This window comes from Triturus cristatus, chromosome 6, assembly GCF_964204655.1.
Source record: "Triturus cristatus chromosome 6, aTriCri1.1, whole genome shotgun sequence".
Taxonomy (NCBI): domain Eukaryota; kingdom Metazoa; phylum Chordata; class Amphibia; order Caudata; family Salamandridae; genus Triturus; species Triturus cristatus.
The window spans coordinates 104993098-105011535 of record NC_140589.1 but is presented as its reverse complement, the minus strand read 5'-3'; the positions used below and the strand labels follow the sequence as shown (position 1 = coordinate 105011535).

At 44.5% G+C, this 18438-nt stretch overlaps 1 protein-coding gene across 2 annotated transcripts in view; it reads left to right on the top strand.

The window, feature by feature from the left end:
* The window catches only part of LOC146816450 (ATP-binding cassette sub-family C member 10-like), a 351699-nt gene extending 334110 nt beyond the window's left edge, over positions 1-17589 (top strand). For both annotated transcript variants that reach the window (XM_085610292.1, XM_085610293.1), the window contains exon 22: positions 15679-17589. In XM_085610292.1, coding sequence (XP_085466418.1) covers positions 15679-15814 — 136 coding nt within the window. In that variant the 3' untranslated portion in view covers positions 15815-17589. The remainder of the gene's footprint in view (positions 1-15678) is intronic.
* Positions 17590-18438: the final 849 nt, after the last annotated feature.

Here is an 18438-nt window from a genome sequence, read left to right as displayed (position 1 = left end):
TAATCTGAACTGTCGCAGTTGCAGGCGAGAGAGATGGTTAGTAGTTGTTTTGGCAGCGATGACGGGCGATGGGTGGTGCAAGCTGCAGTGGCCTCTTGGTCAGAGCTCTGCACTTAATATTTTACAAATTAAGCACTGTGTTTAAGGGGCTTCACCATTTTTGCTCGGTTATCTAATCATACATTAGGCAGAAGCTCGAGCTGTTTTTCACGAATTAAGAGTAGCTTCTCACTTTTGTAAAGGTTGGAGCCTCTTGCTGTAGATTAATCATACCGGCCAATACTCCTGCTCTAACTGAGAGACTCAGCGTTTATTTACTTAAATGCTATTCCCGTTTATTCCCTCTTAAAAGGTCATCCTCCTATTAATGCCCACGTTAGGTCTCGTCAGTGATGCCAAATAAGATCAATAGTCTTGCGATGTCACTTTCTGTGATGTCACTTCTTGTGATGTCACATGCAAATTAGAGGGGCCTCACATCTTCCTTTTCGCCCGGGGCCGAGAAGTTCTAGGACCGGCCCTGAAAGTAAGTAGATGAAACATTAAGAGTCTCCTACATTCTGTCTTCAAACTGACCTCTTGGGTGTTCACAGGCGTTGTCATATGTGTATAACAGGGGCTCGAGCAGTGGCTTTGTTTACTGTTCTTATAAAGGCCAGGACAACAATTTAAAAGACGCCTGGAGACCACAGACAGACAGGCATGTGGAACTCTTTGTTTTCTCATTTAATTAATTGCTTTTAAGTTCACTAGAGATAGGAGGCCCTACGATACGGAGTCTCCTGCCTAAAACAGGTGTCTCTTTAATATATGTTCTGCCCAGGTAACACAGCAGACAGGGAATAAATATTTGAAAGTTACTTTTGTAAAGTACACGACGGAAAATGAACAAAAACGGAAGTAAAACAAGCATTTACAATGCAACGGTCTCGGCATTGTTAAAGTTAGAGCTATTGGCATTGCTCGTGACATTATTTTTGTTTGTTTTTAAAACATTTAAAGAAACGGCATTGTTATTTACAATGTCAATAGCTTAATCAGTCTCAAAAGCGAGATTTATTATGCGAGCATTATTTGGGAAGTTTGGCAAATCCATAATTATGAGGAAAACGCTGCAGCATCGCAAAATGCCAGTGGCCCAGACTAATATGCATGATTAGTATGTGGATTCCATGCCCATTCCATCTTTGTCCTCTCTGCTGAAACTGCTGTCTGAAGTGTCAAATTTTATTAATACTAAACAAAAACCGCACTACCGTGCCAGGGCCAGACTTGGCGTTGATAATGATTGTTTGAAAAGGGAACTTTGAAAGGATACGAACTTGACCAATTCTGGTTTCAAAATATAAGAGAACACTGTAGAGGCATGCGTCTACCGACTGTTATATATAATTTGGTATATATTTCTTAATCTGTCGATTTCAGCCACTGCATGATTATATTGTTGTCTCTTTTTGAAACTCATGAGCAGTAACATTGTCGTGGTGTCACTAGGGCTTCAAGTGGATGCTTTTTCAATATTATATACAAGCCACAGTTACTGCTAATTTATCTTATGCAACTAACAACGATTGACAAAGCCAATAGTCCTAACTTGTTGTAGGTATCATGTTACTTGTTGTATCATTATGCCTGGATGCAATGACAAAAGAGACAGCAAAATACAAGTCGTATAGACCCCGCGCAACACCGCCCCCCACCCCCACCCATTTGTTTGTATCCCACTTAAAGCCCTGGGTAGGATACTCAACAACAGGGCCGAACTGGAACCCCAAAGTAGGCCTGGCAATTATGTCGGACCAGCTGGAGGGTCATGGGGGAGGTTAACTGTGAAGCACTTTTGCTACAGGAAACGCCCAATGCCCGGGCAAGCCAGCCCGGCCCTGCTCAACAACCCCGTTCTCTCCCGCATTTACCTGTGATCAGGCGCGCAACACCCATTGAACTCAAAGGGCTTCAGCCCCCCCCCCCGCCCGTCGTGTGTGGCAGCCCGGGATGAGACCGCTTCCCGGGCAGACACAAAGCCGCGCCTGAGCAGTTCACAGGTCTTTAAAAAGACCATTTGCTTGTTAATGAGGCCTCGCTGTTGCTTCACCCCTTCTAAGAACCCCCGCAGCTCCACTCTGCCTAGATTCAGCCCCCCCACCCCCGAAATCAGCGCCACTCTGCCTACTGTTTAAAGATTCAGCGCCCCCCCCCCCCCGAAATTTTCGCTTATCCCCCCCCGAACATTAACTAGCAAGTGATTTCGCTGGTCGTTTTTTCACAAGCTCTGAACTTTGGCAGTGATGTTTCCCCTTGATAGAGAAGTTTCAGTTTCTGTATTTGGATTCCATGCCCATTCCTTCTTTGTCCTCTCTGCTGAAACTGCTGTCTGAAGTGTCACATTTTATTAATACTAAACAAAAATCGCACTACCGTGCCAGGGCCAGACTTGGCGTTGATAATGATTGTTTGAAAAGGGAACTTTGAAAGGATACGAACTTGCGAGTGCTTGCGGCCTGAAACAACAAGCGAAGTACCAGCAGCAACCCCAGAGGACCGAAGTTGCTGCGGGACCTGGAGAGCAAATTACCCGAGTCACCTCGAGGTGCAGGCATTCAACGCTGACTCTACAGCCTCGAACGGCCGAATGTAAAGCTATCGGCTGGGCCTGCCGATTCCGGACCCGGACTGCGGAGCTTGTCGGATCCGCACTGAAGTGCACTAGGGGACAGTGCGGGGACGTGCTGGTCCCGAGTCATGTAATAACCCGGACGGATTGGCCATTGCACTCGGAGGCTGTGGTGGAAGTACGCGGTTCGTCGCAAAATGGCAGACGAGCCATGGCTGTGATTGTCGACATAGGACGGCTTGACACGGCCGTAATCTTTGGTTATTTGCCTATGTGGGATCTCCGCAGGAGCACAAAGCGGGATAGTGTAAAACAAGCCCAGGGCACCGGAAGACACCACCGCAGCATCGCAAAATGCCAGTGGCCCAGACTCCAAATCTGTCGAGTTGGAGTGGTGAATGTTCCATGCCACATTTTGCCATCAAAATTCATTTCGACGCAAAACTAGAACCGGAAATGAGGCAAGACGCCGAGTTGTAGCACCACAACATAAAAGGAAGTTAAGGAGGTCGAAGTACTGTTTGCCAGAGCGGAGACCATAGTCCAAGCACGGTTCATTGTGGCAGAGAAACCAGAGTTCTATAAAATAAATGTTCGTGAGGGAGGGGGTGGTTTTCGTAAAACGTGCCTGGCGCTCGGTAAAACAGCTTGAATTGTGTAACGATGACCCGCGAGCCGAGAGAGCGTGCACAAATGTTGATGTGAGAGACTGAAGACATTGAGAGTTAAAATCTGCAAGCGACAATTACTTTTATTTTCTTTGCTACATAAATGATCGAATTCAATGGAGGGCACCGAAAGACACCACCGCCTTTCTCCGAGGCACAGCAAAAATGCCTCGGAGAAAGGGAGCGTCCTTTTCGGATTCGGGGGCGTGTTTTGCTGTTGTCTCCTCCCTGAGACTTCTCGCAAAAAACACGCCCCCCGATCCGAAAAGGACGGGGCATAATCGGAGTGACTGACCTCTTCTCCAGTGGCTGGCCAGCATTTAAGAGGCCAGCCAATGGAGAACAGGAGAGAAGAGGGGCGGGTGCAAGCCCCTCTTCTCAAAGACATTAAATCTCCGGACTTCCGGTCTGACGACCGGATGGTCCCGAGACCTAAAAAAGTCAAGAAGAAGGAAGGTGTTTAGTCCTGAAAGCTGAAAAGGTTACATCTATGCATCATGTATGTCAGCAGTTGCTTCTCAATAAAGGTCTAGCTGATGTCACAGGAGTATGCGTCACTGAAGTGCAAAATCACACAGTGGACGTCACTCGATAAAGACGGCGGTATTTACCATTAAGCAAAGTAAGCAGGTGCTTAGGGCATCAAGGGAAGGGGGCACCACAGAAATGTTCCATTGCCGGATTTACCATGGGCCATATGGTGTAAAACTGAAAATGGTACAGCTGAACCTGTAAATACTCACCCTTAGAGTTTAATGACATCACTGAGAGTGACACCACATGACCTTTTACCCTAATCTTCTCAAGAAGTAATGTATTACATCACAATACTTGATACTGCTGAAGTTCCTTAATAACAGCGTGATTAATATAACAACACAATCAAATGTTGGTATTAAATGCCACCTACATTAGGGTGCGGGCATGGATTTTTTAAAGCAGTGTTGAGCAATACTTTCCCTGAACTCTAGTGAACGAGTGAAGTGACTATGAGGGTTTGAGAATATTTTGAAAGAATGGAGCAGATTGGTGCATTTTAAAGCACGATTTCACACACATTTGTTAACAAGACAAGCGCGCGCGCCTCGAGTTAAAAGTAAAAAAAAAAAGTGTCGGCAAAAGTGAAAGCGTTTCCCTTGCGGGAGCGAGCCGCCAGGAGTGATAATTGCTAACACATGGTGCCAAAGCTCGCTCTCGCAAGGGAATCACCAAACGTGCATGCGTTGCCATTCAAAGCAATGCAACGCGTGCACGTTTTTGCCTGAAAAAGGGAATCGATGGCTAAAGGTCTTTTTCCTATAGGTGAGACCTAAAAAGGAGAGTTTACAATATATTTTTAAAACACTACAAGCTGGAGCTGTATGCTGTTCAGCTGGAGTGCAGGGACCCCTTGTGGTTGGGTATAGAGTTTTATTTTCGGGCCTGATAAATGTTTAAAAAAAGTTTCCAAGACACATTGATTTTTTTATAGTAAGGCTTTTATTAACAATATTTTATGACAATCGCTTTTATTGAACATTGCAATAGGTGAATTTATAAAATGTACATTTGATTATAGTTATTAGGGATGTTAAGACAATAGGTCTTTATATATGTCTATGGGCTGAGCACTTGATAAACCCAATAGTCCCACTCTGGCCTGCCCTACTTGAAATGACGCTCGATATTGTTACATCACGTACTGAGCCGTGCATTCCCATGGGGGGGTTGGGTGCAGGGAACTGCGCCCAACCCATGCTGTGCACTCTCAAAGGCTGTCCGCTGCGGGGTTAGGGTGCCCGCGAGGGGTTGGGGCGCAGCGCCCAACCCCATGCCACACACAGCAATAGACAACTTACTTTATGTTAAACAACCCATAGTAATTCACTGAAAAAAACAAAGGTTAAAGTGCTATTATAGATAAGAATTGTAATATTATCTTACTAATCATTTTTTTTTAAAATAACCTTAGAAATATACTGAATATCTTGGAGGTTAAAAGGAAGTTATAATTAGGTGAAGATGTCAGTTAAAATATACTTGCGCCCTCGCCATGCCCAGCTGATTACCTCCCATATTCCATTACTCACGATCTGGTCTATGACATCATTGATAACATGACTGCAACATCTGAAATGCCATTGTTGAAGACAGCACTGTGCATGACGGGGACGTGAGTTTTAGTCACTTAAGGGAATGAGTTATAGTTACTTGCGAGAACTATAACTGGTGAATTTGAGTGGTTTTGTTAATTTAACACGGTATGTTTTAACTGACATTTTCATCTAACTATAACTTTTGTTTTCTTCCGGATATATATAATATATATATATATATATATATATGTATATATTTAGCCTGAAAAAAAGCTTACATCCCTTTACCTCTTCGCACCCCTGAACCCTAAAAAAACCCTACCTCCTCTACCTCCCTGAAGACTTACAAAAACCTCCTGCCTTCTTTACCTCTACCCACCCCTGAATCCGAAAAACTCTTCCCTCCCTTAACCTCCCCCCACCCATAAACCATAAAAACCTTACCTCTTCCTACCACTGAACCCTAAACACCGCTTACCTCCCTTAACTCTACCCGCCCATGAACCCTAATAGCCCTTACCTCCCTTTACCTCAACCCATTCCTAAACCCTAAAAAAACCTTATCCCCTAAAAACTCTTACCTCCTTTTACCTCAATACATCACTGAACCCTAAAACCCCATATATCTCTTTACCTATACCCATCCTTGAATCCTAAAAACGCCATCCCTTAACCTTTAAACTTTATTTTTTTAAAATTACATATAAATTGGCATTTAAAAAAGAATACTTACCTTCGTTGTAAATGCCTGCACTGTAAAACGCTTAATTCTGATGGACTTCTAACTGCAGGTTCCTCACCTCATGAATTTCCCCAGGTCCAGAATGGATCTGGAAACTCCACGTCCATTCTGTCCGCTTTGGATATGACATCAGCGCTCATATGTATGCCACCTGTGTGCGTTGAGGTCAGTTCCTTTCTTTCTGCACCTTCTGACGTGGTCATGTAGTAGTGCTGTCTTTTGATAGACTTTTCCTTCAGGAAAATGGCTCTGTTTCCACCCAAAAAGCTTAACAGTGTGCAGATATGAGCCCTAAAATGACAGGGTTTAAGCCCTTCCATGACTGACTTCGACAGATGCCAGTGACAGGTACAATATATGCCTTTACTGCTTCAGCACCTCTCATGACTCGAGTGAATCACAAAGCTATCCACAAATGTGAAGCCAAGTTAGCAGTCGCCAAACTCCGAAAGAAGTTGTAGTCCTGGTAGAGGGCACGGACACGTTCTCGTTTCTGAGGCACCTCGCTCAAGTGTTCAAAGTTGAACTTGTGGAATTTGGGTAAGTCTAGGCAATCCCATAAAAACATGAGAAGTTGAAGGATGGATCTCCATTATACTGCCACTCACACCATTCAGGTTTGTGCAACACCTGTAGTCGAGCACAGAGCAGCCAATACCCCTTACCATTAAATGAGGCTCTCATTGATTTGCTGGTGGGCACCTGGGCAAAACCGGGATCTTATCCTCCAGTAACCAGACTAATGGTGAGACGACATTGGGCTGCCCCTGGAAACCCAGACTTTTTGCTCTAGCATCCTACCCTGGAGAGCTTTGTGGTATAGGCATCCTCCAGCCACCTAAACCCTAATTCATTCACTAGCAACTCACCTGATAAGGAATCCAACCAAATGCACATGTTTACAAAATAGGTTTTTTTCTAGCACCAGTCTCGCCCTGCTGGGCAGGTACTCACACACATTGTGGGACAGAGTGGCAGATGTCTTGCTGGCTGTCCCAGAAGAGATTAGAAACGTCTCTGCAACGATAAACTTTAGATGGTCAAGTTCCTGCAAAATATACAATCTAATCAGGTCTAAACATTACCGACGGTTAGGGTAAGGCAGTTGGGCAAGTGTAGTGCTTTAGCGCGACTCCTGGATTCGCTTTTTATCAGATGTGCAGAAGGCCCTTATAGACATGCCGTTTGATAGCTCAAAACTATTTGAGACAAAGACTGATTTGGCCCTGTAGAGATTTGAAGAGAGAAATGCTACTGCTAGCTCTCTGGGATTAGATCATCCTGCTCGGCAGTACCCCCCAACAACAGCGCCCCTTATGAGGCTTTGGTATGGAATATCAGCAGATGCAGTGCCAATCCCTCCCTCTGCATCAACATGCCTACCAGTCCTTTCAGGGGCAGGAATGGGTAGCAGGCTCACAACATCCAGGCCCACAAGGGCAGTGCACTACCCAGCCCTAGTCCTACCCCTGCAGCTCCTTTGAAACTGATTTAATTTGTTCTTGGCGGCACACTACTGCTCAGTAGGCAGTCACGTCACCTTTCACCTCTCCAGATGGTGAAGCATCACATCAGATCAATGGGTGCTGATCATGGAACACAGATACTCCCTTCCCTTCCTATCCTCCCCCCATACATGCCATCCACACACAACAACTCCCAGGAGACCACTTGTCTATTTTCCGCAGCCACCTTCAGGCTCTCTTGGCCAAGGGCAAAAACAATAATTGATGGACAGAATGCAGAACAATGTCATACATTCACCCCAGTACAGAGATCTGGGCCTAAATCCATCGTTTTTTTGCTCACCATGCTATTCCAGTTTGAACCCAGCCATATGCAAATCAGTCTTGTCCCTGTACCCAATGGGAACAGTCCAGCCCAAACTGCCAGGCCAGGTCCTCCCTGGACTGGACACAAGCATCCTAGGACCGGTTTCGGGGTTTCACCCCTCATCAGCCGGGATACCTTGACTGCAGTGGCATGGAGAGCACAGGACTCACGTCAGGGCATACCCGTCCCACTCGGGGTAACAAATGCAAAAACAATTGATGGACAGAATGCAGAACAATGTCATACATTCACCCCAGTACAGAGATCTGGGCCTAAATCCATTGTTTTTTGCTCACCGTGCCATTCCAGTTTCAACCCAGCCATATGCAAATCAGCCTTGACCCTGTGCCCAATGGGAACTGCCCAGCCCAAACTGCCAGGCCAGGTCCTCCCTGGACTGGAAAGAAGCATCCTAGGACAGGTTTTGGGATGTCACCCCTCATCAGCCAGGATAGCTTGACTCCAGTGGCATGAAGGGCACGGGACCCACGTCTGGACATACCCGTCCCACTCGGGGTGACAAATGCAGAATCAACAATTGATGGACAGAATGCAGAACAATGTCATACATTCACCCCAGTACAGAGATCTGGACCTAAATCCATCGTTTTTGTTTGAACCCAGCCATATGCAAATCAGTCTTGACCCTGTGCCCAATGGGAACTGTCCAGCCCGAACTGCCAGGTCAGGTCCTACCTGTACTGGAAACAAGTATCCTAGGATCGGTTTCTGGGTTTCACCCCTCATCAGCCAGGATAGCTTGACTCCAGTGGCTTGGAGAGCATGGGACCCACGTCTGGGCATACCTGTCCCACTCGGGGTGACAAATGCAAAAACAATTGATGGACAGAATGCAGAACAATGTCATACATTCACCCCAGTACAGAGATCTGGGCCTAAATCCATCGTTCTTTGCTCACCATGCCATTCCAGTTTGAACCCAGCCATATGCAAATTAGTCTTGACCCTGTGCCCAAGTGTCGACATCAGAGATTGGGACTGGTTGCTACTCCTGTTCTCCAGTGTTTGATCTTTCATAGATTCACATGCTTGTATTATTTCCCTTCACACTGGAAACCGTTAGTTAGAATGTTAATATAGCAGCGTAGGCCCCACAATCAATAAAATTGAAATTTCTCATAGACGTTAGTAAATCATTTACCTCATTATGTATGAACCAAACTGCAGCCAATCGGGGACCAGCATCCTCAAGGGCTTCCCTGCCAGAAACATCCAACCGTCATATTTGTCACTGCATGTTACAGTGTATAACCCTCAGGAAAAGCACTTTACTACAAAGCCTTTCTTCAATCTTTGTTCTGTAAAAAGCAGCCTTAGAACATCATGTCAGAGCAGGGAAAGAAGTCATTCTTCAAAGCTCATAAAGCTTGTGGGAAGAACGAAGGGGCATATTATCAAGAAACGGCGTTAACATTATCGCCGCTTTATCGGCAGAAAACTGCCGCTAAAGCTGCGATAATGGGTTTGATAATATGCACTAGAGAATTCCCATAGAAGCCCATGTTCTGGTGTCAACCTGGGCTTCTATGGGAATTCTCTACGGCATATTATTAAGCCCATTATCGCCGATAATGTTAACGCCGTGCTTGATAATATACCCCGAAATCTTTATGGATGATCCACATTTAAAGTGTCTTTATCGTCTTCAACCCAGCTACAATCCAAGGGGATATGAGATATGTCTTACTTTCTCTTTAAAATTAACAGCTAACACCGAGCAAGACTATCATGTATCTTGGGGCAAACATTTCCACACACTTAATTATGGTGTATCCCTTTCAAGAGGTGAAAAGTTGATACAACAATCGATCTCTGCTAACAAAAAACACCACAACAGTGAGGACACTAAAAGCAATTTTTGGAACTATGCCCTCTTGCATGCTTATGAGTCTTTGATGTCGTTTACCGATGAGGATCATTCAAAAACAGCTGAACTCCAAATCGCAACAGATTCAAGGACATTGGGCCAATGTTGTCCAGGTGACTTCCAGATGAAAGTCACTCAGATGGTGGTCGATAAGTGACATTTTCAAGGGCCAAACATTAAATCCACCAAAACCCCAAACATTATGACAACAAATGCATCCCTCACAGGATGAAGCGTGCATCTCCAGGACATGGAAGCAAATGGTATATTGACGACAAAACAATGCAATCTATAATAAATGTGTTAGGACTAGGAACAATACGATTAGCTGTGAAAGCTTTACTACCACTGGTCCAGAATGCTCATCTCAGAGTTCTTAAAAACAGCACTGCAACAATGTTTTAGATCCTGAAGCAGGGAGGAATCCGATGCCTCACACGTTCCAACGGACTTCAAAGGCTTTGGAAATGGGCCATTCACCACAATATAAACATTTCAGCAGAGCTTGTCTGGGAGAACACAACAATGTTGCAGATAGTCCAAACAGGCAACACTCGGATGTTCATGAGTGGCAGTTAGATGACAACCAACTGCATCTCATCTTTCTCAGATGAGGTTTATTCATAGTGAGACATGTTCACCACAGATCAGAACAGCAAATATCCCAAATTTGTCAGCAGGTGACCATGTGTGGGATCTGGTGGATATGCTTTTCAAATGGATTGGATGTGAACCTTCATCTTTGCCTTTCCTCCAAAACTGCTCATCCTGATACTAATTCGCAAGTTAAAAATGGACTGCTACAAAATCATCTTGCTAGCCCCAGGATGACCTCTGCAACATTAGTTCCAAGAACTGTGGAACATGTCAGTGCAAACACAGATCCAGTTCAAATCAGATCCACACCAGCTATCGAGAAACAGCATAAGAATTTGACATCACAAATTGAGTTCCTTCAAATTGACAGCCTAACTCATCAGCACTTAGAATTTGGTCAACTGCTGATCCAAATGAATTGCAAAGAAGTCTTTAAAGCGGCAAGAGCTCCTTCTATAGCCAAAAAATATAACTCTAAGTGGAAATATTTTGTTATGTAGAAATAAAAGCTAGACCCACCTCAAATGTTACCCTGTACATTTTTTGCCATATCTATTAAGTCTAGCCAAGCAAGGCTTGTCGATTGCTGCAATCAAAGTATATCTTGCTGCCATTTCAACTTTTTTGAGGAAATCCAATGAGTTCTCTTTATTCTCCCAACGTACTATTAGGGGGTTTATAAAAGGACTCTTTAGACTCTACATTCTGTCTCTAAAAATGGCTCCAGTCAGTTGAATACGGTTTTGGCAGCCTTCATAAGTCAACCCTTTGAAGTAATTTACAAAGCAAGTAGCCAACATATATGTGGAAGAAGGTTTTCCTGCTAGCTATCACCTCTGCTGAGTGAGTGAGTGAGTTACAAGCGCCATCTTGTAAAGAGCCCATTTTGCAAACAAAAAAACAATGTTGATACCCAGTCCAAAGTTCATCCTGAAGGTACTATCGACCATTCATTTGAGACACAAATAGTGCTTCAAGCTTTCTTTCCAGATCCAAAGGCTGAAGCGGAAAGATCATTACACTCACTGGATGTCATAAGATATTTTAAGTTCTATTTACAGGCCACAAAGTCTTTAAAAAAATGAATAATTATTTGTAGCCTTTTGAGCAATAAATAAAGGAGGTCCAGTTATGAAACAGACTCTTGCAAAATAGATAGTTACTTGCATCACTAAATCCTTTGAGCACATGAATACATCTCTTACAAAATCAGTAAGAGCTCATTCTACAAGAGCAATGGGAGCCACTACAGCTCATTTTGCAGGACTGTCACTGAAAGACATTTACAAGGCGGGCACCTGGAGAACTAAACAAGCTTTCACCAAGAATTACTGCCCTGACGTGGATGTTAAAAAAGATTGATCAGTCGGAAGGACTGTGCTCCAGAACCTTTTTAAATAAGGTAAGTTTCATGCCTGCCATCCACTGTTTTCACATTGCGTACTGCTATGATAATCTTAATTCAAGCATGTGAACCTATGAAAGATCCACTGCTGGAGAAGGAAAACAGTTACTTACCTGTAACTCCTGTTCTCCAGCATTGGCATCTTTCATAGATTCAGATGCGACCCACCCTGTTCCCCTTGTCACAAGGCTTCTATCTATCTTTATCTTATATTCTTGCACAAGCTGGAGAAGTTAGACCATTGGAAGCTTCTAGCAGGGGACAATCTGGGGGTGCTGGTCTTTGATTGACTGGAGTATGGAACAAATTTAGTCAGCCAATGAGATGCTTTATTCAATTGTTGAGTGGTTCCCGTCTGACAATAGTGTAAAGGTGGGGTATTTACTAAAATCATCACAAAGGGGCATGCTGCTGGGGGGAGGTGAAGGTTAAACTTTTGATAGGTTTGATATAATCCCTCACGTCCCTGACCTGCCCCATGGGCGACCTGTGTAATTCTAACAGAGCCTGTACTATTATGTGAGTATATTCGTTGCTGTTTCTGGTGAGGTACTTCACAATGAGTAGTGGGCTGGCCAAGATCTGCAAGGAGGTGGGAATTACTAGTTGATGGACGATTTTCATTAGGTCGATAGTTATTTGAATTACTTATTGCTAGTAAATCAGCCATACTAAGGGTTATTATACACGCTATGCACCTTCCCCACATTAGCCAGACTTTCACTAATGGTTAATGTAGTTCAGGTAACCAGACGACTCTCAGGGTTAACCACAGGCTGCAAGTTAATATGCGAGGACCTGTTACATTTACACTGACATACTGCTCTTACCTGCGTAGGCACAGAAGCTTCCCCCCTCCCGCTAATCTTTGCTGTTTCAGCTTCAATACGATCTAGTCTCTTTAATACGGGTTATAGTAAACGTGCCAGGATAGTTTCTATTTCTTATGTAGACTGCACGGACTTCCCAGGGCCACATGTGGTCTTCGTAGGCGAACCCTTTCCCCCACTCGGTCCAGCAGTTGTTTTATTCTGTTTTTGCTGTGCTGCTATGACTTTGCTGATGGCATGCAATTATGAGACTTTTTTTTCTAATGTCTTTGTGTCTGCGACCAGACCATGAGACACATCCTCCATTTCTTTGACTTTAGCATCCATTTTTCATAGGTCTGCACGTAGCTGGGAAATGAGTCCACGCGCACCTCCAGGGAGGTACACATGCTGCTGATGGCTGCCATTATATTCTGCAGTGTAGGGAGCCCTGCTCAGCCTGTTTCTGCAGTGTCTCTTGTTCAGGATCCGGTTGCACTGCAGCCCCATCTTGTGCTTTTTGCCGCGAGTATTTGTCGAGCTTGGGCTGAGGCGAACCAAGCCCGCCATTGCTGCCAGACATAGTTCTAATATCGACGTGATTCAATCAATGACACTATGGGTGGCGTATAGTCGCAGGGGCCTTCCCACGCGGCCTGTCGGTTTTCCCCTTACTACCTCCCACGCCCCTATGGTGCGTACCAGTGCTGGTGGTTAAATGTGCTGGTTGCTGCGGTAGGGCCCTGTTCCGTATCGCGTGGATAGTCTTGTGGCAGGGAGTAGGTGAGAGGTTGCGATGTTTTTGAGGGCGTGTCTGCTGTTTCACTGAATGCTAGTAGTTTGAGTAGCCTATGCTTTTTGTTACGTGCCCTGTATCTTGCCCTATATCTCTGCTTTCAGGCTCTGTAGTCTATCCAAGTATGAGCACATACAGCCCCCACCTGCCCACGGGTCCCCCACTCTCTCCTCACCGGCACATTGGATTGAGTCCTGAGCGGGCTGAGTACTCGTCTCACTCTACCGAGTTCATCCGCGGGTCCCGTCTGTGGTCGGGAGTGCTTACTCAGGGGACCGCTCCCCTGTTGCCGGTATTAGCAGACCGGTCCTCTCCGAGTGCAGTGTGGTAACCAGCGGAAAGCCTCTCTTGTTGGATCCTCGGGGTGCACCGTCTCGGATTAGGGGCACACGCCGACATCACCTCGCAGCTTCACTCTCTCCACAGGCTGCTATCTCCCGAAGACGTCCCTCGGCTTGGGAAGCGGTTCTTTTTCGGCAGGTGCGATAATGTGCAGCACCTGCGCTCGAGTGCCTGCCCAGATGTAGCGGATTAATGCCGGTTATTAGGGGGAAAAGCGAAGAAGATGGCTGGAGCCACGTCAGTGTGCTGTCATCTTCTCCGGCAACAGACCACGCGCCCCCTCCCCCCAAATTTATGACTTTTAATCATCGGAAAAATTAAGGAACAGCTACCTTTGGTAAGTGAGTTTTTGGGAGCAGGTAGACTCTTTCACATATTTGGGAATTAAATTTACACCCAACTTATCTTGGGGCCAACATATTGACAATGCCATGTTAAAATATTAACAAAGAGTCAGAGTAATTTTAAAATAACTGCCTGCCAGTTATACTTGGCCAATTGCTCCTTTTTTGAAAATCTATGAAGCGAAGGCCTTAGGGGCTGCATTGTATGGGGCTGAGCTGTGGGGGTGTGGCGGTACTATGAGGATGGCAAAATCCGAGAATACATTTGCTAGAGTGCTGGCTGCGCTCCTAGTGAGTACCCCTTTGTTCCCCTTATTCATGGATTTGGGTATGAAAAATGTAGCCTTGAAGGCCCAGTTGCACCCCTTATTATAGTGGTGTAGGATTTAGGTTACCCCAGAGTTAGCACATTATGCAACGGCATTGGTCAAATTGATTACGTTGGATAAATCAAATAATGTACTATGGCTGATCTCAGTAAAGCAGCTAGTGAAGGTGATTGGCCTTGGCAAGCTAGGCCTCCACCCTGAGACTGGAAAAATTCCACCAAAGGATGTAATGTAAACATATTATTGGGATTACATCCTGAAGAAGGAAGAGTGGAGAATTGGGAACGCCTCACTTACTAGCGAATTCTTACATTTTAAGCCTGCCCACAGGTTCGAGCAGTATTGGGATTGATAGATGTCCCACTTGATAGAACGTTTATCATCAATTTAGAGTGGGCACACTCCCTGTTAAGGCATTTACTGTAAAATGGAAGGGTGTTGATAGTGTGGATTGTCCATTCTGTGAAGGACAAAAAGAGACCATTCAGCATGTGTTATTTGCTTGCCCTTTGTATCCTAAGCTCCGCGCTGTTTGGAATGCACCAGTTTGTAGGCAGCTGGGCACCGGAAGCTACCTTGTAGCATTAACAATTCTACGTACGGATCCATCCTCGTTTGTATGTATGTGCCTTGCTAAATTTTTGGGCCTGCCGTGTGCAAAAAGGAGGACCATTGCTGCTAAATAATGTTAAAGGTCCTTAAAGATTTTAGTTGATTATGTAGACTTTTTATTATGACTTTTAATTATATCTTATAGGGAATACTATTTGTAATGGAATTTTTTCAAGTAAATAGTGATTGTTGCCTGAAATTGACATAAATAAGCTGTCTAATGTGGCTAGCTGGTGTTATCGTGGCACTGTGTGTATGAAATACATATATTTATTGTCTACTTTTATGGCTATGCTGAAATACAGTTATTTATGATAATGCATTGTATTACATGAGTGGTAAACGAGGGCTATTGTATGTTTAAATGATGGATGAACCTCTATGAATCACTGTAATTTTCCTGTATTTTTCATACACATCCTCCACCTGGACGTGTCCAGTGTAGGTAACAGCAGCTGTGTGGTGGGGGCCGTTGAGCCTAGGGTGGAGGATCACCACTCTGCTCTTACTCCAAAGATTCCGTAACTCATTATACAAGGAGTAACCTCGCAGTGCCAGTACTGTCCCTCTCTTCACAGATGCACTCTCCCATAATGCACCTCTCTTGCTTTTCTCTTCGTGCAGGTTGGATACGATCATGGACTCCGACTGGGTGTTGGTGATGCAGGCTGGGAAGGTGGTGGAGAAGGGTTCCCCTCAAGTGCTGTGTAACAAAGAAGACTCTGTTTTTTACCGGCTTGTCCATGGCGAACAGCTTTGAGAGGAGGGGAAATGTTGCAGTGTAGAAGTAATTGTATAGGAGGTCAAAGGTGATGGCTGAGAGTATGGAGAAGGAGCTGCATTGGTTAACAGATTGACACAGAGTTAGACAGCCTTAGGATCATAAACTCAGGCTTGGCCTGGTGCCTGCTAATGACAGGCTAATGACATCTGGCCACAGAAGTCAAGGCTGCATTAACTGTGGCAGTGTCACCGTTCCTGTTCTGGTGGGCAACCACCAAAATTGACCCTAACTGGAAAACTGTTGACACTGTTGAGGACTGATTTGGCATGAAACATGAGGCGTGCATTGTCCAATAGGGTGGCCAGCGTGGGTAGTTGTACCATGCTGGCCCAGGGGAACACGCACACCACAGTTTTAATGCTTTTGATTTGGTACCTCCCAGAAGTAACATCAGAGTGTCAGAATAAGGCAAAGAAGAAAGGAGAATGTGGTGAAGACATGCACTAACTTGTGGGAATGGTCAGGAATGGTATATTTTGGAGGAGAAACAGAAGCAGCAAATAAAGTGGAGAAATAGGGAAAAGTAGGAGACAGAGGTTGGCGACGTAGAAGAACGATAAAGTGAGTATGCAGAGTTTGCAGACAGTGTCTAGATTAGGAGGGAGCACACATCAGGTTTGGATGGTCAGGACACAAAGTGGTAGTTTGAGCTCATTATGCTAAAAGGAATAAAAGCTGTGATACGAGGGGTCCTGAATGGCAAGGCCTGGAGTCCGACAGACTTCCTACAGTGTTTTAAAAACTCTACCCTCATTTACTAGCCCCTCAACCACTGTCTATCTTCTATGAGGCTGTTAATAATGGCAGTCCTCCATCGCTGCTGGAAGCCCTTCTAATTGTCATCCTGAAATCGAATTAAGTGTGGAAACTTGCGACTTGTACAGACCATGACGCCAATTTCCTGTGACACCAAAATATTGACAAAAATTGTAGCTAATATAATCCTCCAGATACTACCTGAAATGGTAAGGCGGGATTAATACTTGGATAATTGACTATACATAGCCTGCGTTCTATGTTTGCTGTCCTACATTAGCTTAAACCTGAAACGGACGCATTGCCAGTCTTTTTGGATGCCACTAAGGTATTTGACCTTGAATGGCCCTACTTGATGACGATATTGAGTTGTATAGGTATGACTAAGCCTTTTATAAAACTAATCAGGTTATTATATAATAATCCAATCAATAAGCTATATATAAACAGCTAAATCTCCCTCTCAATCCCAATAGGACGTGGCACTTATCAGAGGTGCTTTCTATCAACTATTTTATTTGCACTCGCCCTTGACCCCCTTTCTGCCAAATTCAGACAAAAATACTGGCAATACTCTTCAAGATTTATGGACGATCCATATTGGCCTCACTCTATGTGGATTGCAGATGCTATAACACTACCTCAGAAACACTCAAGAAATTTGTGAGGTCTGACAGTGAATTAGGGTAATTCAGCAATATTACCCCTCACTCAGAAGACCCTAGAAGTAGACCTCGATTTCTCACTGAAATGGCAAGATGAACCGATTAAAACTTAGGTATATCGATTATTAGCCGTAATAAGAATGAAATCATAAGGATTAACAATGAGAATGCAATGAGCTCCCTTGTTGACAAAATTTGCAGATGGCCAGTTGCCACAAACTATGGCCAAAAGATTAGGATTAATCACAATGGGTGTTCTCGCAAAATTTGTACACTACTTTGTCAATATTCTTATCCAGCTTAAATAAAGTTTCTTTGCATCCCTTACAACCCTACTGAATTTCCTGGTAAACACTAACTAAGCCATACAAACAAGTGGGCACCACAGTACCCAATACGCACACTGTAGGTTAAACCCTCAGCAGTACATAGCTCATCTTGCGGTGGAAAGGGATGTTGCAGGGCCCGTTCTGCTACAGACCACTCTGTGGGTCTATGGCTCTATTAAAACCAAATAAATCAGTACAGTACAGTATACTGTGCAGCTACAGCATGGGACAAACTTTATCAGCAAGACCAAACACAAACTATTATACACACCCTTAACCCCATTGTCATTGCACCATCTCTTCCCCATGGTCAAAGAAAACAAAAAGGCCACTCAATTACATAAACTACATATTACTGTATGGGCAGACATATACAAAGAAGGACAATTCATCACTATTGATACTCTCAAAGCCCACTTTAACATCACTCTATTTGACTGTTTTCTCTACCACAGAATAAGTACACCTGTAACAAAACGTCACCTCACTTCCCGATAGAACATAGACTGGACCCACTAGATAAGGTTAATACTGCAGAGACTCCCAAACTGGAGTCTTTGCAGTAATAAACCCCAAACAACTCATAGCAGCACTATACTAGGAGACCATGAGAGCAGTGCCCCCGCACACTGTTCCCGCAAGGGAGGGATGAAATGAGGATCTAGAGGTTCCCCCCACAGATGAGATTTGGGAATACTGCTTCTCACAGACAAGTGAATTGTTGCCTAGCAGTAGACTGCGAATAATCCACTTCAGATTCCTACACTGCATGTACTACACTCTGTTAGTACTATATAAATGGAAACTGCACGATAGCTTTCGCTGCGAACAATGTGGTAAGGCGCAAGCA